This window comes from Staurois parvus, unplaced genomic scaffold, assembly GCF_062004578.1.
Source record: "Staurois parvus isolate SC_StPar_1 unplaced genomic scaffold, SC_StPar_1.0 ptg000195l, whole genome shotgun sequence".
Classification (NCBI taxonomy): Eukaryota; Metazoa; Chordata; class Amphibia; order Anura; family Ranidae; genus Staurois; species Staurois parvus.
In genome coordinates, this window is record NW_028317991.1 from 6250205 (window position 1) to 6276304 (window position 26100).

At 45.3% G+C, this 26100-nt stretch overlaps 2 protein-coding genes across 2 annotated transcripts in view; both read right to left on the bottom strand.

The window, feature by feature from the left end:
- Positions 1–26100, bottom strand: part of DYRK1A (dual specificity tyrosine phosphorylation regulated kinase 1A) — a 164573-nt gene that overhangs the window by 99984 nt on the left and 38489 nt on the right. The window contains exon 2 of the mRNA XM_089677909.1: positions 9085–9156. Within this exon, the coding sequence (XP_089534035.1) occupies positions 9085–9094 (10 nt within the window). The 5' untranslated portion in view covers positions 9095–9156. The remainder of the gene's footprint in view (positions 1–9084; positions 9157–26100) is intronic.
- Positions 21737–23837, bottom strand: LOC149461671 (uncharacterized). The gene has a single exon (XM_089677908.1). The coding sequence runs from the start codon at positions 22827–22829 to the stop codon at positions 21744–21746; it is 1086 nt and encodes a 361-aa protein (XP_089534034.1). The 5' UTR covers positions 22830–23837; the 3' UTR covers positions 21737–21743.

A 26100-nucleotide genomic window follows, 5' to 3' on the forward strand; every position in this document is an offset into this window, starting at 1 on the left:
GCACTAGGCTGGTGCATGCTCTTTTTGCTGTTCTTATACTAGTCCTTTACCCGCTGGTCCCCTTAAACACCTGGTTGTGGTATTTATGGATTCTGGTCCAAACATTCACACAATGTAAGAATGATAATAGAACACTTATCATCTGCACTTACTATAAAGGTTTATATGCTATGATTGTGCTTTCGATAAGCTCACTCTTTGAGTCACAAATTCTTTCCATTCCCAGGAGTCTTTTTACACATTTGTGTCATTCCACATAAATAGGACCCGTTGTCTTCTGGAAGTCGTGCCTTGGTTGGACTGTACCTACTGACCTACAGTAAGTTGTAACATTAGGCTCGGGAAAACTATCTCTGCTCTACAGCAGTTCTTATAATGAGCTAATATTGACACAGCAATAATTAAACACCACAACAGGCCATCCACTGCATGCTCTTATATACATTGTCAAAGGATAACTCTTCATCTGTCTAACAATACCAAGAAAGTCCTGTTTGACTTTTCTTAAGTGACTAAGAAAACTAAAAACAAGTCAAGGGAAGGATATTTTAAAGCAGAACTCTATGTAATAAATAAAAAAGGGCAAACAGGCAGGATTCATAATACAGAGAAGAAATGCTTTGTCTCTTCTACCTTAAAGTTACCTACCTGCCAGTTAACCCCTGTACAGTGAGCGGAGCACACGTAGCTCACTGTAGAAATTGGGCAATGCAGTAGCTGACTGAACTGTGCATCATATCGGGCCGGCCAATGAAAGCAGCCAGCAATGGATAACCTGAAGGCAGTCGCTCAAAGAGGTTAGTGGCTGGCGGGGAGCTTCAGGATGATGCAACCCTACACTGAAGGGAAGTACGGTTCCACTTTAAAAACCAGCTGCAGTTTTTGTAAATGCTACTGAGGAAACGCTGAACTCAAGAGAGTATATGCTTTGTTTTCAGCTTTCTGGAAACATCACAGCACCCTGACTCAGTACCCCCTCTCAACAGCCCTCAGTCCTCATGCAAGCAGTGGGCTGGCTCTTGGGAGGAGTTATGGAAAATATCAAAATGCTTTGATGGACGGGTGTCAGTCTGGAGAAGTGGGTGTTGCTAGGCAGACTGTCTGGACATTGAGATACCCCACATGACTGAAAAAAAAAACGAAATCCAATGAATGAAAGAGTCAGGTCAATGATCCATCTCCGCAATATTGCCAAGATACGTGCCTTCCTCACCCCAGACACCACCAAACTTCTTGTACACTCCCTCATCATCTCACGCCTTGACTACTGCAACTCTCTTCTCATTGGCCTACCCAAGTGCAGGCTCTCCCCGCTCCAGACCATCCTGAACTCAGCGGCCAGACTCATCCACCTCACCACCCGCTCCACCTCTGCCACCCCCCTCTGCCTCTCCCTCCACTGGCTCCCGATTGCCCAACGCATCAAATTTAAACTTCTAATCCTGACCTACAAAGCCGTTCACAACACTGTCCCTGACTACCTCACCAACCTGATCCCCAAGTACCACCCTACCCATACCCTTCGCTCCTCACAGGACCTCCTTCTATCCTGCTCCCTGGTCTTCTCCTCCCATGCACGACTGCAGGACTTCTCCAGGTCCTCCCCTATCCTCTGGAACTCACTGCCCCAATCCATCCGACTGTCGCCTTCCCTCCCCACATTCAGGCGCTCCCTCAAAACCCATCTCTTCAGGGAAGCCTACCCCACCCTCACCTGCCATTCTCCCTCATTCCTCCCACCACTTCATTCCCCTCAGCCACTTCCTATTGTTCCACTACCCCCTTCCTCCTAGATTGTAAGCTTGAAAGAGTAGGGCCCTCTTACCCCTCGTACGCTGTCTGTTTTTGTTGTACTGTGCCATGTATTGTCCCCCCTATTGTACAGCGCTGAGCAAACCCTTTGGCGCTATATAAACTCGATGTAATAAATAAATAAATGATCCTAGATTGTAAGCTCCTAGGAGCTGGGCCCTCTAATCCCTCTTGTACTGAACTGTATTGTTACTGTACTGTCTCCCTCCATAATGTAAAGCGCTGAGCAAACTGTTGGCACTATATAAGTCCTGTATAATAATAATAATAATAATGATGTGCAAGACTGAAGGGAAGGTTGGAGCTCGGCCTTAAAGCGGAACCAAAAATCATCAATATAACAGCCTCCCGAAACAGTTACATTTAAAGGCATGCTGTGAGTGATAACCCTCACAGTTGCTTGTGCTCTCAACCGAATAATCAAACTGGTGTCACAACTGTTCACATGAGCAGCACTATGAAGTCTTCAGATCAAAGAGGCTAAAGCTGGCCATAGACAGATCAAGATTCTACCTGTTCAGTAGGGAATGGCTGAATTTCATTCAGTGTGTGGCCAATGTGTGGTCGACTTATGCTGGAAAACTTTTGTCGATCATTGGCTGCAGCCAAACAAACACTTTAAAGCAACTCTCGCTATATAATAAAACAGGAAATGGTTCGGGTGCAGAATATTCTTCAGCAGCAATAGCCCTTCTAAAGAGTGGTACAGGCAGCAGGACATACCAACATTACTGGGTCTCTTTATAGCCAACCATTTTTAGAACTTGTATGAGGCAGTCGCTTTAACTGTACAAATGTTTCTGTGTACAACAAATGCCCTAAAGATTAATGTGACTGCCCACCCCAAATTTTAACGTCACAATGGGGTTGATTTACCAGAACTGGAGAGTGTAAACTTTGGTGCAACTCTGCAAAGAAACCAATCAACTTCCATGTTTTTTGTCAAAGCTTAACTAAACAAGCTGAAGTTAGAAGATTGGCTACCATGCGCAGCTGCAGCAAATAATGCACTCTCCAGTTTTAGTAAATCACCCCCAATGTTAGCTACAAACTGCAGAGAAGGCCTTATGGCACCGCTGTAAAGATGAAGAGCTCCAATTCAATGAAGGACCAACACAGAGTCCGGTGTGTAAAATGGCCTCAGCCGCTGCTCTGGCCATAGCCACTGCTCCGGCCATGCCCTCTGATGCGTTTTGCCCCTCCCCCAGGAGATGGTCACACCTCTGTGACCAAGCCCCAGTGGGCATGGTGAAACACGTCAGTAGGTATGGCCAGAGCAGTGGCTGGGGCCATCTTACACACTGGACTCTCTGGGTTGGTTTGAATGGTGTCCATCCAATGTTAGCTACTTGCATATTTAGTCTCAAGTAATTCCCCTTTTCTGACAACACCAACAGGACAACTACTTACCGTTTGTCCCCAATGATAATCTGCATTGCCCAAAGGTGAGATCAATGAACACACTGAATACCTGTACCTAGAGTTCTGATAATGAGGTAAAACATATCAGTTGAGTGGTCATCTTTCAGAGATGAATCTACATTTCCAGAAGACTGACCGGCATTACAGTCTTTCTATGGCAAGCTGAAGAGGATTGCTGCATAATATAAACAAGTGTCTTACAAAAGGTGCCAAAACCGGACAGCTCCATACCCAGTATAACCAGTGCAATAAACAATTTTGCAACAGCTGGAAAAAGGACTTAATTTACTGTTGAGTTGCAAGCTATTTGGTTACCACCCTTATAACAACTGTCCATTCTAGGCCCACCAACAAAGAATAAGAATGTATGATCGGCCGTAACTGGGTGACATTTGCTTTCTTAGACCAACATCTACAGGAGTTGAAGTGGCATATTGGCCCTCCCTCCAGCCAGTCCACCTTAGGGTTCATGCACATCAACTAGTGGTTGAGGAGTAGTAAAACCCCATGTTGACCTTTGTTTTACCACCCCCCTTTAGATCCAGAGGCAGCAGCCGGGGGTATACACTTGCCATGGTCACGATGCTTGACTTTTGCCAGGCATAGTACCCTCCAAATGCAACCCTTTCAAGTGAATGGGGCTGCTCTGCAAGCACCCAGCAGCTGAATGCAATGCATGCGGTTGCTAGTGCGGGTTTCAAAGGGTTAAATTATGCAGTGAGGAGGCGATACAGCGCCTCCTCTCTGCCTGTCAATTGCTTTCTGAAATGCTATCCAAAAATCAGGTTGCTCTTTAGTGACCAAAGCAAGTGTGAACGAGCAACATCACCTTATGTAGGAAATGAAGAACCAACAGTTGATACTTTGTCCAGACAGACTGTTCATCTCTGAAGAAGGAAGTAACTAGACATGATCGCCTGTGTGAGCGACTATAGGTATTAGGCAGACCCTCCCATTATCAGCAGCATCTCCGAGGAACAATACCAATCAGCTGGAAACATCTACCTATGTTCTTGCTATAGATAAATCCAGGAGGGCAGTCTGCTAACATGACAAGGTACTTATAGCCAGGTGTCATGGATATGTCCATCATATGTAATTTACAGGCATCTTTCATCTCATCATTATAGCAGAGACACCTTTCAAACAACACAGCAGTTTAGACAATCATATCTGAACATATACATAGTCATCATCCAAATCCTGCACTTTACACTTTGATTATGTTGCTGACTGAGGTCTGCCATAGAAAACTGGATGTTCTGTAGAGCGAAAAACAAAAACGGTGCATACGATTGTGCCATCATTTGTTTCGTTTTTCTAAATAAAATGCAGCAAGCTGGATCAGGCACTTTTGATGCGGCAAGAAAAATCGCATGTCACAGCTGGCACACTAATGATGTGAAAAATTAAAGACCTGATAATCCACAAGAATTTTCACTCGGTTTTCGACTCATCTATGGCCTGATTAACAAGAGGAGCCAGATGCCAAAGCATGAACTTATAAGCAAATCTGACCAATAGACACCTACTTTAAACTCTTAAAGCTGCGCACTCGACCAGCTGCATTTACTTACACTTGCAGGTCTTGTTCTTCCCCCAGTCTATGGCTGGGCAGTGAAGGAGAAGCAACAGACTGATGAACCTATCACTCTGCTCTCTCTTCCTATCAGCATGTCCATTATTAGAGCATCAGCATAGCTGACTGGCTTCTTGTGCTGCGGTTTCATTTCCCAGTATGAGCTCTGCTATATAGGGGCTGGTAGTAGCTGACACAAGACTGAATTCAGGTACTTACAACCCTTGCATTTAAATGAAACACATGTAATGATGTATTAATAAATATTGAGCTGCACTGGTTTGTGTCTTTTATGTCTGCCTGGAGTTTAAACTAAACATTGATAACCGACAAAGGATTTCAGTTGAATTTCTGAGTGGTACCTCTCGCAGCAACCTGACATACAAAAGAAACAGATTTCAGTGCTCACATATCCAAATTTGCCAGTCAAAATTGAAGCGGAGGCTCCATGTGTGACAGATGCAAGGGTGGGAGGGAGCTTGCCACAGACACATTTTCAGTTTGGTGTAAAAATGAACAGATTAAGAATGTACACACCGCCAAGAACATTTAACCTGTTAAACATTGCATTGCAGCAAAAATGAAGTTGTTCAGCTCAAGCAACAGCAATAATGGCAGACAAAACCGGACCATATAGTTAGGAACCTGTGCTCCCTAGAAGGTAAAAACACTTTCAAAAGACAAAAATGTATAATTCGGACACTTTTGACACTTTCTGAAAATAAAACAGCAGATATTTCATGGACTGGCAAAAGACTTCACTGAAAGAGGGGGTCAACACACTGCGAAGTTTAAATGCTCATGAAGTCTACAGCCTGGTACACATGGGCCAAATATCAGCCAGTTCAACACAAACCGGCTGACATTTGGCTGGTATGTACATCAGCCTGGGCCACTTTTGTTGAACAGGCATGCTGGAAAACCAGCAGCTGATTGGCATCCGATCAGCACTCTCAGCCAATGGCTGCAAGCGGTGACCGTCATGTTCTGGCAGGAAAGGTGGGGTTGATGGTCAGTCCCTGTTAGAACACAATAACACAGCGGGGAGATCACTGTGCTAACATCACATAGTACAGTGAGCCTGTCCTCCTTTCTCTTCCTTCAGCCTGCTGGGAAATATGTACCAGGCTCTAGGATAGAAGGATAAGATGTAATGCCTTATTCCTCGCTCCAGAAGGCTCCCTCCATCTGTACAAGGGTACACTGAACTCTCTTCTCCAAGAAACTCTGACCAGCAGTTGCATTCTGTCATCAAGTACAATGCAGGGCCAACAGTCCTGCATCATACTGGAGGACAGTAAGGACTCACCCATAACCTGTTGTAACTACCAGAGTTCAAAAAAGAAAGAACAGGAAGGCACAAACTAGTGCATTACCAGCAATTTATTTTGTATAAAATCCAATGAATGCTAAGTGGAGACCCACAAGAGTAGAAAAATAAAAGACATTAAAAACACAAGATGCCACAGAGGGTGGAGGCTGCGTGTAGACATGTGATCCTTCCAAACCAATGCGTTTCGGGGGCATAGCCCCTTCTTTAAAGCTGAGCAAGCCAGCATATGTCATACCTAGATATATATACTCTCTCTTTCCATCACACAGGCCCCTCCAATTGTCACACAGAAAGGGGGGGCTCATGGGCCATGTCAGTGGTCAGAGGCCATAGATGTACAAAGGCTATTCTCCACCTAAACCATAACAAAAGTAATGTCTTGCCAAAACGCCTGATATGTTAAGCATAGTCCACTTCACAAGCTAATAAAGAGTATAATATAAAAGAGCTAGCTGGGAAGATTACTGAAAAATGGAAACTTACAAAGGTGGACCCACATAGGGTCAAATCTAATACCTGTGGGGAGTTGTGTAGAACATTAAACATGGCCTGGGGCACTGGAACGCAAGCCTACACCAGCCGCGGACTGGAAGTGCGTCACTAGAACTTCTGTTTATACACAGATAGTGATGCGGTGAGAACAAGTCAGCGGCGGTAAGTATGGGGGGGGGGGGCTGAGGTAAGTATTGGGGGCACTGAGGAGACGCTGCCTACTGAAGATTTTTTTTTTTATCTTCATTCACCTTCTGCCTCTAGAACCACTTTAATGCACATCGAGCAATTCCTGGCACTTTTTTTTTTCTTTTTTTCTCTTTTTTTTGGGGGGGGGGGGGGGGTTATGGTGCTAATGGCGGTTTGTGTCTCTGCTAGATAAATTTGCTAAAAAAGGCTTGGTGTTAGATATATTTTAATACAGCACAAAGACATGTCAGAAGGCTATGCCAACAACGAAAACTGCATTGGAACTTTAACCCAACCAAATTATAATACCAAATAACAAACCAATAAAAAAAAATAAATAAATAAATAAATAAAACAACACACAACAATGACTCAAACAGTTCATCTTCATATAGGTTTAGGCATGCTACGAAAGCAAACAATGTACAAAGCCTCAAAAACTGACAATGAAATGTACCATGTTAGAACTTCAAAGCATTAACAAAAAAATAAATAAGTTTATAAAATAATAAAAAACAAAACTATGACGCATTCAGTTCATCGTCATATAAGCTTAGGCATGCTATGAAAGCAAACACACAAAGCCTTACTGTTGAACTAAAAAAAAAAAAAAAAATCATGATCAACAACAATACCTAATAGGCATAAACGTGTTAATTTTTTTTTCACCAAAGCTCTTAGCATAAATTAAAAGAAAACAAAAAATGAATCATTAGTCCCTCTATATTTAAAAGCTAAACCATGAACACAAAAAAGGCCACTTAAGGTCAAGTAGGAAGCTTAAATTTCTTGAGAATTATGAATCTTTTCCAGAAAAAAAAAAAAAAAATTTTTCTAGAAATCAAAGAAAGACTAAGGCTCCATTCACACATATGCAACTTCAAAGTCATGCTATTTCCATTGCGACTTTATGATACAACTTTGGATGGGTGCAACTTGGATTCGACTTTCACTGTGATTGCTGTACAACTGTCACATTGATAACATTAGGGTACAACTTTCATGCGACTTTTGAGAGTTTACATTTCAGTCTTTAGCACTCAAGCCACATGAAAGTCGCATAAAATTAGCGCGTAACCTTTTTTTAAGTCGCATGGATTTGAATGGCTTCCATTGAAATACAAGAGCTGCGACCCGGTACACGACTTTGTGTCCCGTGTGTCCAAAGTCGCATGGCAAGTCACACAAGTGTGAATGAAGCATAAAACTTCCCAAAAAGTTACATTACAATTAACAGTTGCTAGCAACATTCATAACTTCATGTAAAAATGTTCACATCAGGGCACATGTTTTGAAGCAGCTTACAAGGCTTTTTTTAAGAAGACAAATCAATGGTCAGTTTGCATTCACTAACATACGCAGAATAAAGTTCATCCCTATGATCTGCAGATGAAACATAGTAAATACAGAAGAAGTAACAACGTTACTTTGGATTTTCTCACTTCAGTCTGAAGAGGGTTTATAAATACCATGTCCGAGGGTTATTTTTTTCAGCAGCTTCTGTGTTCACACAGCAAACCCCTGTTGTCAAAATGACAGCCGAGAAATGCCGGCAATTGCAAAGGGAGGGAGTAGCTGAAGGAAAGGACACAGATGCCCGGGGAGAGATTTACTATAACTGGAGCAGAATCTGGTGCAGCTGTGAATGGCAGCCAATCAGCGTCTAACTTCAGCTTGTTCAGTTAAGCTTTGTCAATAAAACCTGGAAGCTGACTGGTTTCTATGCAGGAATGCAATATGCATCATTAAAGTTTATTTAGGCATGTGTAGCACACCCAATATCCACAGCTGGTTAAAAAATGATCTAATATAATTGACATAAAACCATTAAAGCTTTTTTTAAAAGAGGTAAAAAAAAAAAATGTACAAAAAACGGTTACATAGGATTACAATTTTACCACGTATAAAGTTTGAAAATTGTATCAGTCTGACCATAGACCAACATAATAAAAAAGACCAAACTGGTTGTAAAACCTGTTGGCTTTCTATTTATCTGGGCTGGTGAAAACAGAGACAAAACAGCAACAAGCAAACACCACATGGTACAGCTTATCAGACATGTAGTAAACATGTTGGGCAAACACATTTGCAAATTTGGTGAATCGCTTTCGGGTCTGAAAGTTTGTTTCCAAAAGATCAGAACCCTACAAGGTTTGTGGGCTTTAGTTTGAGCAAAACACAACTGGAAATGCAATCCAAATTAGAACACTAGGACCATCCATTGATATGTATAGACAACTCCATAAAGTGCATGTACCTGTATGCATCGTCTTCTTTCAAGTCTCATATCCTGCGAATGGAGGGGAGAGTCCAGCAGCAAACCGCAACACTGTAAAAAGGAACAAAGTATTTAGGGAATACTGCATCACAATGAGGAATACAATTATTTACAAATAAACTTCCTTTAAGTTCGATCTCTTTACCTACAGTGACATTATGCTTGCGTGCGTTTATGGATGCCAAACAATACAATGTACTTTCCATGAACTTGATAAACATACAAATCATTTTGCTTTGTCAATTTCAATTTACTTGAATCATACAGTTCACAGAGCTACATAAGCTGCCCGACGGCTCAGACTGTCCTCTTGGCTCTCATGTAGGATACAGTTAAATGAATCCATGTCTATGATCCATAGAAGATCCACTACAAGCTCTACGGGAAGCGGTGAACTAAATACTAAAACTAGGATGCAGTACCATTTCAAACCAGACAGTAAACAACTAAACACTCCATCAAGACACTAAAGTGAACCTTTGACCACACTTTACACAATTATTATTATTATACAGTATTTATAAAGCGCCAATAGTTCGCTCAGCACTGTACATTACAAAGGGAGACAGAACATGTGACAGAACAATACCAATACAATACAAAACATGAGGGGATTGAGGGCCCTGCTCTTTCGAGCTTACAATCTAGGAATAAAATTATTTACATTTCCTAAACAAGCCATAAAAGTACTTTTACAAAAAAACTGCCCTATCATTCACCTCTGTAGCTATTCAGCATTCTGGAGAAATTCATATTCTGGGCCCCTTCACACATCTATTTGCAGTTACGCGCTTGTTACCACAGTACTCATGTAGTGCACTGGTATGATACACAGCCATTCAATGGCACCCCAAAGCATCTACCGACAGAACTAAGTTGCGGTGTCAAAAACAGTGAATGCATCAAATAAATTATGTGAATGAGCCCTGAATGTTTACAACATATGCACTGAAATCTTTGCTTCTAAGGAACCCATTTACACGGGGTGCTTGACTGCATGCCCCGTGCAGGTCCATGTTTTCCTGGCATGGAGATGCACAGTTGTTTCAGGCATCCCCGTGCTGGCAGTCCATAGAAGTCTCTACTGGGACAAGTGGCTGCACAGACAGATGTGCATTTGGGGACATGTACCTGCAAGTCATATTGGGCAGCTCTGTCCATGCAGCCGTGTGTCCCAATAGACTTCTATGGACTGCCAGTACAGAGATGCAGGTAACACCTGTGCATTCCCACGGCAGAAAAACACAGACCTGCATGAGCCACACAGTCAAGTGCCCCTTGTGAATGGACCCTAATTCTATTACTTTTATTGCACCAGAATGTTGGCAGCCTGCCAGGCCTCTAATGTCAATACATAGCAAGTGTTTCTAAGCAGTCAGGTACTGGCTGAAACCAAACTGTTTTGATTTTGGGGTATCTTTGAGCGTGAATGGTTTTGATAGTAGAATCAGCTTGAGAGGTCAGGATGGCATGTTAGTTTTTGAGGATCCTTGAGAATGAACTACTCCGCATTACAAGCAGCTACACAGGTCAGTGATGACCTGTTTCAGCTTTGAGGATCTTTAGGAAGGAATTACTTTTCAGTACAAGCAGCTAAAGAGGTCAGGGACAGCTTGTTTTAGAGCTGTTTTTTATGTAAATATTTTAATGTGCATAGACAGGTCACATGTACACTTTAAAGCAGAACTACACTGTATTTGAGCACCACAAACTAAAAGCACCATTTAATTTTTAATATTCAAAGCAAACTCCCCCATCCATCCATGTCTCCTTGCTTTAATTTGCTGAGAAATCACTTTGAAGAACACCCCCCTGGGCATTTCTGACCATAGCTATCCTGGGTAAGGGCAGATGATACATGTAGCAATTACTTCCTGGAATCCAACTGCCCTTACAGATACACATACAGTCAGGAGGCTTAGCTGAAAAAGCCCCTCCTCCTCTCCTGAAGACTCCTGGGATGTATAACATTTGCCTAGGCAATAAACCAGGAAGTAACTAAAGAAATGTAAAAAAAAAAAAAAAAGAAAAAAAAAAAGTTTCAAACAATATGATATACTTTCCTATTTACTAATGCTAACAGCATAAGGCTTAAAAATAGTCAATGTTGATTGAGAGAGTGAAGTTCCACTTTAAAGATGTTCTCCATATACCGCATACAATTTTATGTAACTGTAATCAGCAGGTTCTTCTTTTTTATATACGGTAATATTCTTTGTAAACGTTTAAGAAAGTGTTGCCACCTCAAAAGTAAAAGACAGTCAATGGGAATTATGCCGTCTAACCAAACCTACCCAAAATAGGACCCAAACAGCACATGTCCTGCATATAGAAAAAGGATGTAATACATTTTGGCATCTGAGGGGATCCACTACTTCAAGCATGTCTCAACCCCATTAACAACCAATACTATGGCTTCTCCTGGGCTACAAAATTATAAGGAGGCAATCATTAGAGCAACCAATGGGACTGTGTTGGCCAAGTAAATCTGTGCATCCCCTTGGCTTCTGGAATTTGCCAGACCCCCCTGCATCACTGGGAAATGAGTATGGGCATAGGCTGCAGACCCGAACAATAACACCTTCCTTCCCAATTGTTTAGGTAAGGGAGCACTTTGAAATGTTAACCTTCCCCTCCACACCCCCCTTCTTAAAACATGACTGAAATAACCAAACAAGAATATTAAAAATATTTTGGAGTGAGGAACTATGTCAAAGAAAAACTCTCCTATCCTCATCTTTCCTGGACTCATAATATTAAAACACAATACTGTTTAAGAAACCCAAACACAAAGAAAATAAATACAAATATTCAACAAGTAAACATATAGAGACCTTCAGTTTATTTACCAAAGTCACAAATGAAAAGTGCAGTAACCCATAGCAGCCAATCAGACTCTGGTTTAATAAAGTCAAGGCAGCAAAAAGGTAAATTTCATACAAACCTAAACATGACACTCTGAAATGCATATAGGGAGCACAGCCAACCAGCTCAAAAGGACCAATTGTTATTTATGTATTGCTGTAGTACACTAGTCCAGAATCCCAAATCCATCCAGTGTAGGCTTTCTGCAGCCCATACTAAGTGTCCTCAGGGGGCTCCAGACATGTTACACCATTGTTTTCTTCTAACCTTGTGTTACCATCATTGAAGAAGGCACTTCTGTTTAAACATGACTGTGCCCCTGTGCACAAAGCCATCTCCACAAAAACATAGTTTGAGAAGTTTGATGTGGAGGAACTCGGGTGGTCTGCACAAAGCCCTGACAACTACAATACTGAAGACCTTTGAGATAAATTAAAATGCAGATCATGAGCCAGGTCCTCTCATCCTTCCTACCTGACCTCACAAATGCTTTTTTTGGATGAATGAATACAAATCCACAGACACAATTCAAAATCTTGGAGGCTGTTATATCTGTAAATGAAAGAAACTTCATATTAAAATGTCCTTGGTTTTAGAATGGATGCCCACCAAGCTTACATAGGTGTGATGGCCAGATGGACACACACTTTTGGCCATATAATATTGGTATATGAAATGCAAGGCTTCTGTACTTTTATGTATGCTTTTGTGCAGGAGTACAATTTGCTGAGTGGGAAACTAGGTTTCCCTATTCATTTAGGGAACACCATGTTTCCATCTGGCTGGGGATCAATATTTACAACCTAAACATGTTGTATTTGTGCTGGAAAAACCAGTTTTTCCATGTAAGGCATCGTTTATGTTTACTTATGTTACTCAATTATATAGCACCAACATATCACATCATTTTCAGCAAAGGACAGAGTATCTATAAGCATTCAAATCATTCTTTGCCTCAGAAGACCTTACACATTAATATTCCTACCACAGTCACAGTCAGACACAATGGAGGGCTTACTTGGGTGAAAGGCAATTGAGCCATCAATACAGTTGTGGAGTATAAGAAGAGCATCCAAGGAAGCCTGTTCAAGCAAAAGAACTTACAAAGTCCAAGCATTAATGCAGTACCACAATGCTGCCGACTTAGTCACTGTACTAACTTGGTCTGGTAGCTACAAGAATTATAAACACTTGAGTACTTTTACCCAAGCACTTACTTTTGGGGGTTTTAGTGCTCACTGAGACATTTGAGCTGCTGCCCATTTGGCGAAGTAAGCAATGCACATAAAACATGCAGCAGTCTGGGCTCTGATTTCAGTGGGTGCAATGAGATGCCATTCTCTGCACTTGAAACCACCCAGCTATTTTAACATGTGGTTTTTAAACACAACAGTGTCAACTTTACTCCCATTTACTTACAGTAGTGGTAAACCTCCTTAATCCTAAAAGGCTGACACCATGATTATTATGGTTATTATAATCCGTGCCTACCATACCAACTACATCATGCTGCTTAATGAAACAGGGAACTGATGGGCAAATGTGCAGCTCAGTGTACACTCTTAGCACACTTCTGTGTCAAGGAGGATTCATTTCTGTGAACATAAGTCAATCTGACCAATCAGAACGCTGAAGACTCCAAGTTATGCAGGCCATAGATGGGGAGAAAAACGGCAGATTTTCGGCCGATTAACGAACTATCGGTCGGTCTAAAAAACTTACCTGACCACCAATTATTACGAAAATCGGCCGATTAATGAGTAACCTATAACGGGAAATGATGTCATTTTGTGACCTTTGTGATCCTTTTTCGGAAAACGATCGTTCGTTTTTGACCATCAATGAGGATAAAGTCGGGCGTTTTTCGAAAATTTTCCAACATCACCGATAATCTGAAAGTCCAAAATACACGAAAAACGGCCGACAAAATCGTCCACTAACGAGAAGATAATCGGCCGGTTTTATTTTCGGACGAAAAATCGGCCGTTTTTCTCCCCATCTATGGCCTGCATTAGTCTGGCTGAAAAGAGACAAAAAGTCCATCCAGTTCAACCATAAAGGAAAAAAAAAAAAGGAAGAGCGCTGACACTGCAGACCTTGAATGGATCACTGCAAAGGTAAGCCTGCTGTAACATACCAATATGCTGTGCATACTAGCACAATGTGGCAAACAGCACAGAGGCTAAGTGGTTAGCACTTCCACCTAGCAGCACTAGGGTTGTCGGTTCTAATCCCAACCACGACACCACCTGCACAGAGTTTACATGTTCTCCCTGTGCCTGCGTGGGTTTCCTCCGAGTACTCTGCTTTCCTCCCACACTCCAAAGACCTGTAGGTTAATCGGCTCCTGTCTAAAACTGGTCCTAGTGTGTATGTATGAATGTGAGTTAGGGACCTTAGATTGTAGGCTCTTTGAGGGCAGGGACTGATGTGAATGTACGAAAGTGTGTGTGTGTGTAAATTGACAGCATTATATAAGTACCCATAATAACTACATTTTATTATTTCTATTTTTTTGTGTCAGTGTACTTCTGCTATAAGCTGGTGGCAATAAAATATTTAGGCAATATATGAGAGAAGATGGAAAACCCCTTTGAAAGAAAACTTTTTTCAGAAGCTGTGTTACTCCGATTCCATCCAGAGTGGGAGGTTTCTATTACTGCAAAAGCAACACCCATACATCCCTTAAGGGGAACTCTATGTCGGGGCCTTAATTGCTGTGACCCTGGACCTGTCTGATCTAAAGAGGGATATTCTTTCAAGGGCTGAACCAGATGCACACTTCCAGTGACACCAGGGAATAACATTCATACACTGCACTGTATCAAGTGTGGTTCTGGTGAGTGGGCATTTCTTACATTCCGTATTGAGGAACATCCACTGATCGGGAATGACTGAGGACTATTGATTTAAGCGCTGCACTATTTCTTTGATACTATTTATTGAGGTTTTACTGGTTGCCTTGAGTGTACAGCTGCTGAACTGATTAGCGCTCACTTTTTTACTCTGTTTACCTAGTATGTATGTATGAATGTGAGCTAGGGACCTAAGATTGTAGGCTCCTTGAGGGCAGGGACTGATGTGAATATACGAAAGTGTGTGTGTGTGTAAATTGACGGCATTATATAAGTACCCATAATAACTACATTTTATTATTTCTATTTTGTGTCGGTGTACTTCTGCTATAAGCTGGTGGCAATAAAATATTTAGGCAATATATGAGAGAAGATGGAAAACCCCTTTGGAAGAAAACTTTTCCTGTGCGAAACAGAGGCCACCTCCTGAAAAGCATACTTTGAATTACCAACCCTGAACAAGTCAGCATACAGAATTCTGATCTAACTTTTTTCTGTTCCATATCACTGGCTTTAAATCTGGGGGGGGGATTAGGTTAACAGCCAGGCAACAAGCATATTTAGGAAGCGGCCAGTAATGGCAGCAACCGATTTGGTTTAGGCACATTTGAAACACAGAACTTGGTTAGTGTAGATGTTCAAGATAATAATGAAAAAGAAATTGCCATTGCTAGATCAATACATTCATAGACATATGGTGCAGAGTCATATACACAAGCTTGTTGTAATGAATTCTGAAGCCAATGTATATATCTAAAAACATCTTCAAACACACACAGCAGGTAGAAGGGAAAACGAAGAATCCCACAGATTGGCTGGTGCAGAGAATGACTGCATTTGGCTGATGAATAGTCTATGAATCATCACTTCTCTCACTCCAATAAATGACCTATATAAGAGATGTAACACTTCAAAATGCACACAGCCACAGCTCTCCGTCCAACAGTGACACAGCATTAAAGCGTTATTAAACCCTACATTTTTATTAATTATAGCAGCTGACCCGGGCACTTGCCTTCTCTTTCTTTAAAAGCTTTCCTTTCTTCCTGATTGAGCAGATCCATAGACTGCTCTCTTCCCTTGCAAGGTCCCATGGAGCCACTGCCGCTTTGATAATGCTCAAGAAGGAGAGGGGCTTAAAACCAAGTTAGGGCCCATTCACACCAGAAACTGTATGTAATTGCGCATTTTTTCCTTGTACCTATGCATGCATTTGATGCGTGTTTTACATACAGTTTTCTATTTGTATTTGACCTGTGAGGTCACTTCCTTTCCTTCCTTTGGGCTTCTATGTGTACTGTGATGCGTTGCAGTGCGTTTGTGGTGCAGAAAAATACAGCATGCTGTACTTTTCTGCACTGCACTTCACTGTAATGGTGTGAGCTATGCCTATAGGATAGCCTGGGTTTTAGATGGTATGCAGTTGGAGTGCAGTCCAAAATGCATCCAACTGCATTAGGTGTGAAAGGGCCCTTAGTGTGCCTCCTGAGCCATCATGCACAAGCAGCCAGAGTGGACTGAACATGGCACACATGCATGCTGGCACTTGGCATCATTGGCTATGAAGTCCCGAGGAGGGGGATCAGGGAACTTTGTATGAAGTTATAATTGCGCACTCTGCGACTGGAGGTTCAGGGAAGCAGTGCAGAACAACCTTCAATTGTTTCTGCATGCTTCTTGAATCAGATATTGTCCTATGGTTTACTGGCTTACAGAAATATCATTTTGTGAAAAAAAAAAAAAAGAGAGGTTTGAGTACTACACTAATGTACTAAAGGCAAAATTTTTTTTTCCCTTAGGGAGATTCTCCGTTTCAACATTTGCTCAGGGAATGAAAATGAAGGTAAAATGAGGGTAAATCCAAATTTTTTGAGCTGCCACCAGAACAATACAGAGAAATTTTCCAATGGGGGCACTTCTACTAGTGACAACTGTCTAAAAGGGGATATCCCTCATATTAGAAACATATCCTCTCACTTTGTTACCCTATATTGCCAAAAGTACTGGACCAGCCCTCCAAATCATTGGATTCAGGCGTTCCAATCACCTCCATGGCCACAAGTGTATACAATCAAGCCCCTAGGCATGCAGACTGCTTCTACAAACATTGGTGAAAGAATGGGTCACTCTCAGGAGCTCAGTGACTCCAAGCGTGGTCCCGTGATAGTTGCCACCTGTGCAATGAGTCCATCCGTGACATTTCCTTGTTAGTAAATATTCCACGGTCAACTAGAAAGACAGAGTGGGGTCAGCGCATGCTGAAGCACACAATGTGCAGAAGTCACCAACTGTCTGCAGAGTCAATAGCTAAAGACCTCCAAACTTGGTGTGGCCTTCAGATTAGCACAACAACAGTGTGTAGAGAGCTTCATGGAATGGGTTTCCATGGCCGAGCAGCTGCATCCAAACCTGACATCACCAAGTGCAATGCAAAGAGTTGGATGCAATGGTGTAAAGTACGCCGCCACTGGACTCTAGAGCAGTGGAGAAGTGTTCTCTGGAATGACCAATCATGCTTCTCTGTCTGATGAACGTCAATCTGATGAACGTGTCTGGGTTTGAAGGATGACAGAACAGTACTTGCCTTACTGCATTGTGCCAAGTGTAAAGTTTGGTGGAGGGGGGATTATGGTGTGGGGTTGTTTTTCTGGGGTTGGGCTTGGCCCCCTCGTTCCAGTGATGGGAACTCTTAAGGCGTCGGAATACCAAGACATTTTGGACAATTTCATGCTCCCAACTTTGTGGGAACAGTTTGGGGATGGCCTCTTTCTGTTCCAACATGACTGCGCACCAGTGCACAAAGCTAGGTCCATAAAGACATGGTTAGAGTCCTGACCTCAACTCAATAGAACACCTTTGGGATGAATTAGAGTGGAGACTGTGAGCCAGGCCCTCTCTCCCAACATCAGTGCCTGACCTCACAAATGTGCTTCTGGAAGAATGGTCAAACCTTCCCATAGACACCGTCCTAAACCTTGTGGACAGCCTTCCCAGAAGAGTTGAAGCTGTTATAGCTGCAAAGGGCGGGGCCAACTCAATATTGAACCCTACGGACTAAGACTGGGATGCCATTAAAGTTCAGGTGCGTGTAAAGGCAGGCCGACCAATACTTTTGGCAATATAGTGTATGTCTACAGGACAGGAAGTGAAGGAAAAAATAAACAAACAATCTAAAAAGTTACTACAGGGAGGTTTTAGGTTGCGGACAGGGTGGAGGGCAAGCCTGTTTCAAAGCATAGGTGTCAAACTTCTATCTAAAATCAAAAAATGTTTTTGTTTTTTAGGGCAGAGAAGGTTAAATACTGGTGTCAGAAATTTTTTTTCTCAATGCTGAACTCTCCCCTCCCAGTGGCTGAATGGAGGCGTACCTCTAGTGTCACTACTGTAGGAGTGTTGCCCATTTATGTCTATATTAGGAGTTAGGCCAGCCATACATGGATCAGAATTCGGCCAGTTCAGCAGGGACATGCCAAACTTTCAATCCATGTATAGTCAGGCTGGTTGCACAGAAGTTGATCTACTGATCAACTTCTGCACAACCGTCCTGTCGGATTTTCCACGCTGTCAGAATACAATAGCTTAGCGGGGAAGATTCCTCCATCCACAGAGTGTGTGAATGGAGGAATCAGGTCAGTTTTACCCGTTCAACCTGCTGGTTGAAGAAAAAAAATCAAGTTACACTTACGGTAACGTCTTTTCCAGGAGTCTTTCAGGCCAGCACTCTGAGAGACCTCGGCTCCTCCCCATCTGAGGAAACACCTCCACCTACAATAAAAAAGCTCCACTCCCCTCAGACCTCAGTTCTCCAAGCATCCTCCGGTCATCTGGGGAGACACAATGCGAGACAACATAATCACAATAAGCCATCTTCACATAAGCAATAGCAACACGGGTGGGAAACCGGTGCTGGCCTGAAAGACTCCTGGAAAAGACGTTACCGTAAGTGTAACTTGATTTTTCCCCTACCGTCTTTCAGGCCAGCACTCTGAGAGGATAAGCGAGTACTCACCCCTCGGGCGGGCTAACTGCTTGCAAGACCTTACGACCAAAGTCCTGCTCCTGCACCGAGACCAGGTCCAGTCTGTAATGCTTGGCAAATGTGTCAAAGCTGGACCATGTTGCTGCTCTGCAAATCTGCCCTGGGGAAACCCCTGCTAGCTCTGCTTGGGTAGCCGCCACCGCTCGGGTGGAATGTGCCTTGATACCCTCCGGGACCTCCAGGCCTTCCGCCTGATATGCACCTGCAATCGCAAGCCGCAGCCAGCTGGCCAGCGTCCTTCTAGACGCCTTCTTGCCTCTTCTAGCCCCCTTAAAAAAAACAAAAAGGGATTCGGTGCTTCTGAATTCCCTAGATTTCTCCAGATACTGGAGAACGCACCTTCTCACATCCAGACAATGATACCTCTCCTGATCTACCCCCACCGGGACAGGAAAAAACGAGGGAAGGACAATGTCCTGTTCCCTCTGGAAACACCGAGCCACCTTCGGAATGAAGGACGGGTCTGGTCTGAAAACGATTCTGTCCGTAAAAATACGGAGATAAGGTGGTCTAATCGAGAGAGCCTCCATCTCGCACACCCTCCTAGCCGTGGTAATCGCCACCAGAAAAGCCGTTTTAATGGTGAGCTCCCTTATCGGGCAGGACTCCAGGGGCTCGAACGGAGCCCCAGTCATCCCCTCGAGCACCTTGGCCAAATCCCACACTGGAAACGGTCTGGACCTCGGAGGCCTCTGCCTCACCAGAGCTTTGAAAAACCTACTCACCAATGCCTCCCTGGCCAGGGGCGTCTCTAGGAACACACTGAGGGCCGAGACCTGGCCCTTGAGCGTGCTGACAGACAATCCCTTGTCCGCTCCCGCCTGCAGGAATTCCAACACGGAAACCAAACTATGGGTTGCCACGGCCGTCCGGTCACACCAGGCTGAAAAGCAACCCCAGACCCTACCATAAATGGCCTGGGTCTCCTCCTTCCTACTGGCCAGTAATGTCGCCACTACCTTAGGCGAGAACCCCTTCTCTAAGAGGAGCTGTTGCTCAGAAACCAGGCTGTTAACCGTAATCTTCCCACGCTGTGGCAAAGAACCGGCCCCTGTGTTAACAAATCCTCTCTTGGTGGCAGCTCCCAGGGTGGACGAGAGGCCAAACATCTTAGGGTCGCAAACCACGCCCGCCGCGGCCAGAAGGGAGCTATCAGGATTAACGAGGTCCCCTCCGTCCTGAATTTTCTCAGGACCAGGGGGAGCAAAGGAACCGGGGGAAAGGCGTAACAAAGCCGGTAGTCCCACCTCTGACCTAATGCGTCCACCGCTCTGGACCCGTCCCAGCGGGATAGAGAGAAGAAATTTGGGACCTTGTTGTTCCTCCCGGAGGCAAAAAGGTCTACCTCCGGGGATCCCCACCTCCGCACAATCTCCTGAAAGACATTGGGGTTCAAGGCCCATTCCGACTCCCTGAGCCGAGTCCTGCTCAGGAAGTCTGCCTTCTGGTTCAGCTCCCCTTTTAAGTGTATCGCAGACAGGGACGCCAAGTGCACCTCCGCCCAGGACAACAGTGTCGCCGCTAAGGCTCCGAGGGCTTTGCTCCTCGTCCCTCCCTGCCTGTTTATATAAGCCACTGCCGTGGCATTGTCCGTTAGGACACGCACGTGCTGGCCCGTGACCCCCACCTGGAAGGAGTGCAGAGCCTCCCACACTGCCCTCAATTCCTTCCAATTCGAGGATTGGGCCCTCTGCCCCAAGGACCATTCCCCCTGAGTCACCAAATTCCCCAGGTGGGCTCCCCAGCCCCTGGCGCTGGCATCCGTAGTGACCTCCGTGGATATCGGAAAGCACCACAACAGCCCCTGTGTTATGCTGGACGACCTCCTCCACCACCATAGAGACCTCTTCACACTGGGGGGAACCAGGACCCTGCGTTCTAGGGAGTGACCCCTCCTGTCCCAAACCCTCAGGATCCACAACTGGAGGGGACGCATATGCAGACCTGCCCACTGAACTGCCGGAATGGACGCGGTCAGTAATCCAAGAACCGACATGGCCTGCCGTATGGATATCGACCCGCTCCCCTGTAGTAATCTGACCCCGGCTTCCAACTTGGTGATCTTTTCCAAAGTCAGGCTGGTCTTCTGGTCTACCGAATCTAGAGCGTAGCCCAAGTAAATCACTCTCTGAGAAGGTACCAGGCAGGACTTCTCCAGATTCAAAATCCACCCCAAGCTTTCTAGATGGCCTCTCACTATAACCAGGTCTTGCCGTAAGTGAGCCTCTGAGTCTGCGAAAAGCAGCAAATCGTCCAGGTAGGCTACCACTGAAATCCCCCTCAAGCGAATAGAAATCAGTGCCTCCGCCAGAACCTTGGTGAATACTCTTGGCGAGGAGGAAAGGCCGAATGGAAGAGCCCTGAACTGCCAATGTCGAATTCCTTCCTCCCCCCCCACTGCCAACCTGAGGAACCTCTGAGAGGCTTCCGCCACGGGCACGTGTAGATAGGCGTCTTTTAAGTCTATGGACGCCATGAATGCCCCTGGTGGTATTAGGGACCTGATTGTAAAAATGGAGTCCATGCGGAACCTCCGGTAACGTACTGACCTGTTTAGGGGTTTCAGGTTCAAAATCAGTCTGAACGCCCCCGACGGCTTTTGAACCACAAACACATGGGAATAAACTCCCTTCCCTCGTTCCTCTACCGGAACCCGGGAGATGGCCCCCTGGGACTCTAGGATCTCCAAAGCGCCCACCAGAGCCGCGTCCTTTGCCGGATCCCTTGGACGGGTCGTCACCAGAAAAGTCTCGGGTGGCGGCCTTAGAAATTCCAACTGGTAACCCCTTCGGATGACATCCAAAATGAAGGGGCTGGTGACCACGGCTTCCCACTGTGGGAGGAATGCCGCCAATCTTCCCCCCACAGGAGGAACCAAGTCATCTTGGTTTTTGGGGCTGCTCAGGAGGGCGAAAAATCGCACCCCCTCTTCCCCTACCTCTCTGTCCAGCAGACCTGCCCTGACCAGGCGGTCGCAGGTTCAGCCTTTTTGCCGGGCGGGCCTTCCGTGACCCCCCCTCCTGTAATTTCCTTTTGAGAGGGAAGGACTTCTTCCTATCAGCTGTCCGGTCCAACAATTCCTCCAATCCCGGGCCGAACAAACAGTCCCCTGTGAGGGGGATGCCGCACAACCTAACTTTTGAAGTGATGTCCCCCTGCCACGTTTTAAGCCACAGCGCCCTTCTGGCTGAATTGGTCAGGGCTGCAGACCTGGCCCCTAACCTCACCGACTCTGCGGAAGCGTCCGCAATATACCCAACTCCTTGCAAAAGGGTCTCAAAAGAGGTCAAGATCTTCTCCTTGGGAGAGTCTGCCACAATATGGGCCTGCAATTGCGTGAGCCAGTACTCTAAATTTCTGGCTACCACTGTCGTAGCCATGGCCGGCTTCAGGTTGTACAGTGTCGAGTCCCAGGCCTTCCTAAGGAGAGACTCCGCCCTTCTGTCCAATAAGTCTGGTAAGACCCCCATGTCCTCAAACGCCAGGTCAGTTCTCCTGGTCGTTTGGGAAAAGGCGGCGTCTAGTCTAGGGCTCTTGTTCCAGACCGCCTCTGGGTCTTCTGAAAACGGAAATCTCCTTCTCAGCGCCTTAGAGAAGAACGGCTTCCTTTCCGGGTCCTGCCATTCCTTCTTAATGGTGTCCACCAAAATGTCATGCACAGGAAATATCCTGTGCTGGTGCTCCTCTAACCCTTGATACATTTGGTCGTGGAGAGACAAGGCCTTAACCTCCTCCTTAATGTCTAAGGTTTCGTATATAGCCCCCAGGAGCTCATCTACCTCCTCTAGAGTCAATTTGTACCGGGAGGGGCCCCTCCCTTCCTCCGAGGGACCCTCCCCCGCCGATTCCTCCTCAGACTGGGAGTCCCCTACTGGTTCCTCCCCGGTCACAAGGGGTTCCCGACGACTCACCGTAGCTACCTGGGGGGGGGGAAGTGTAGGCAATGGGAGGGCAAACCTCTCCATGAGGGATTTGAAAGAGTCGAAGGTGGTAGCCAACTCCTTCACTGACCTGGCTAGGTCCCCCTGTTCCGGCTTCTCCTCCCTCACCAACCCCTGTATACATGGGCCACAAAGAACCTTACGCCAAGATTCTTTCAAGACTTCCTTACAGGAAGGGCATCTCCGCTTGGGCTCCTGGTGCCTAAGCTTAGCTCGGACCTTGCCCTGAAAGACACAAAAGAAAGGGGGGGAGGAGGGAAGCCTAATCAGTCCAACACTAAACACCCCCCCCCCTGCTCCTTCCTGACAGAGCAAAAAAGGGCCTGCAATCCGCACACCCCTTGCTCTATCTCCCACTGCTAGGGGCCAACAGGTAGGGGAGGCCTCCACTGAGGCACCTTACCTGTGACTGGCTGGTGCTGGCATCTCCTGGTCCCGGTGCCTCCGACATTCCGTACCGGAGGGTGGTCGCCTGGCGCTGGTCTGTCCCCCAGACCGCTGAGCACCGCACCGCCTTTTGAATTTCGCGCCGCCGTGGTGTGAGGGCCGCGACCGGAAGCGGAAGTCGCAGCCCTGGGCGAAGCCCCGCCCCTTCCGCCGGAAATCGCCGTCTCCCGACGTCCGGCCCGGCAAAGTCCTCCGACCGCCAGCATGGGAAGGAGCGGAACTCCCCCCGATCCTCCCCAGACCTCACCACGGCACACCCCGACGCCCCCCCTCGCCGGAGAGGGTCGGGGGGCGAAGAGCAGGCAAGTGCTTCGTCCCGTCCCCCGGGATGCACTCCCACTGCCCGCAGCCTGCCCAAGGAGGATGTGCAGCCGGACACTCCGGCCTTCACTCCCGGCTGCGTCGGGCCTCTCAGCCGGCTATCCGGCCCTCGGCTCCCCTACCGTCTGCCCTGCGCCTCCTCGTGTCTCCCCACCGGAGGAAACACCTGAACTGAGGTCTGAGGGGAGTGGAGCTTTTTTATTGTAGGTGGAGGTGTTTCCTCAGATGGGGAGGAGCCGAGGTCTCTCAGAGTGCTGGCCTGAAAGACGGTAGGGGAAAAAGGGAACAGCTGACTCATCTATGGGCTGCCTTACCAAGCAGTAGCGACCCGCTTCTGCAGTGAGAGTGTAAGCAGCAGGAAGTGCCGCAGAAAGGTGACTATATGCATTAGAGTGGGTTGGGGTCCTAGATTAGAGGTGTGCTAGGGAAAAGGAAAGTCTGGGAGATTTTGTAGTAAAGAAAATGGTAGTTGAACTTTAAGCCCTGGTTCACACTGGGGCGACTTGCCTTACGATTTGATAGTTTCAAGTTGCACCCTATTGTCAGCAATGGAACTGTTCAAATCGGTGTGACTCCGACTCCATTGGAGTTTCACCGATTTTGAAAGTAGTTCCCGCACAGTTTTTTGCAACTTCCGGAGCAATTTGCGTAGACAACTCTGCAAGAAGTTGCACAGATGTCTGCCAAATGAAGTCACACAGATGTCTGCCAAGTGAAGTCACACAATTTCAAAGTCAGATCCAGTGTGGACCAGGGCTAAATAAACTCAATGACTACTGATATTAAATTATCACTTTTCCATCAGAACATTCATAACAATTTTAGACAAAGGTTTTCATTCCAGAGCCAAAGTCTAAACTCTATGCCAATATTGCCAATTATGTCTTCAGACAAGCCTACCCCGCCCTCACCTAACAACCGCTCTCCTCCACTCCTCTTACCACTCCATCCCCCACAGCCTCTTCCTCCTGTACCACTATCCCCTCCCTCCTAGATTGTAAGCTTGAAAGAGCAGGGCCCTCGAACCCCTCGTGTATTGTATTGTTACTGTCTTGTCTCATGTTCTGTCCCCCTCGCTAATGTACAGCGCTGAGCATACCCTTTAGCACTATATAAATACTGTATAATAATAATAATGTCTTAAATTCAAATGCCAATCCCAAAAACCACAAACCAAAATGAACTCAATACACTTGAAATAATGCATGCATTCTCCTAGATTGTAAGCTCCCAGGATCAGGGCCCTCCTATCCCTCTTGTATTGAACTGTATTGTTGCTGTATTGTCTCCCGTTATCTTGTAAAGCGCTGAGCAAACTGTTGGCGCTATATAAATCCTCTATAATAATAATTTATCCATGCAGGTTTAATACAAAGCTGCCAGTTACAAACTTCCGCACAAGCAAGTCCTAGCAGCCAATCAGAATTCACCTCTAAAATCAAACCATTACAAAAATATTTCTGATTGGTTACGATGGGTTATTACTCTTAGCAATAACTCCTTAAAGTGGTTCTAAACCTCAGACATGAAATATGAACAAAGCATATCCCTCTACAGTATAGGGTGTACGAAGTGTCAGTTCTGTCCACGGCTTCGTTCCTCTGCTATCAGCATGTATCACTTCTTATGAGTTTTCCTGACTCCGAGAGAAAAATGGTGACGGGGGAGGGCACAGCCAATGATCGACAGCCTCAGCTCCCTGTGTGGAGGGAGGTGTATCGCTTTCCTCCAGTCTACTCCCAGAGTTCTCCTCACTGAGCATTGCTTCAGCTCCTTGCCCTCTGCTTTTCAGAGCTTAGAGATCCTGTGAAAATTTGAATGGATGTAGGGGACAGACAGCTGAAGATGAACAGGTACAACTTATATAGGAGGATTTGTTTCATCTCTGTATCACCTGAGGCCAGAAACTTCACTGAGTATATGTAAGGGTTTACAACCACTTTAAGATAAAGATCTCCATATTGAAGCAGGCCAATAATGTGGTGAAGGAGATTTTTGGTTTATGATGTACCTCAATAGTTTACACACCTCCCTGGTGAAATGGTATTTCGTATTCATTTCAATGTAATGTTTGAGGTAGAGGATGTTAAGTAGATGTAGTAGACTATACGTTCTGCTCTATAATAATATATCTTAATAATAATAAAACAAGATGACACACACACATCCACATCATATCAGGGAAAAAACAGCCTATTCAAAAGAATAAAATAACCAAACCAGCTTTTGATGCAACACCTGAAGATACAAATGTCCTCAGTCTGATGGCCAGCATCATTCAACCCACTTTCATTTGAGCTCAAGTCATCCTGGACCCACCTCAGCCTGCAACTGGACAGTAAAAGGAGAAGCAGCACAGTGATAAGCTCCTCTCTTTGTCACTCTGCTCTCTTCTCCTATCCGCAAACTTCTTGTCAGCACATGAACTTGCGATGCTTTTCCTTAGACTAAGCTCTGCTGTACAGGGACTGCAAGAGGCTGATAACCAGTTCAAAGTGAGGTACAGATGCACCATCCACCTAGGTGA

Coding starts and splice junctions, on each gene's coding strand:
- LOC149461671 (XM_089677908.1), bottom strand. CDS start 22,829: ATGGAGAGGTTTGCCCTCCCATTGCCTACACTTCCCCCCCCCCAGGTA.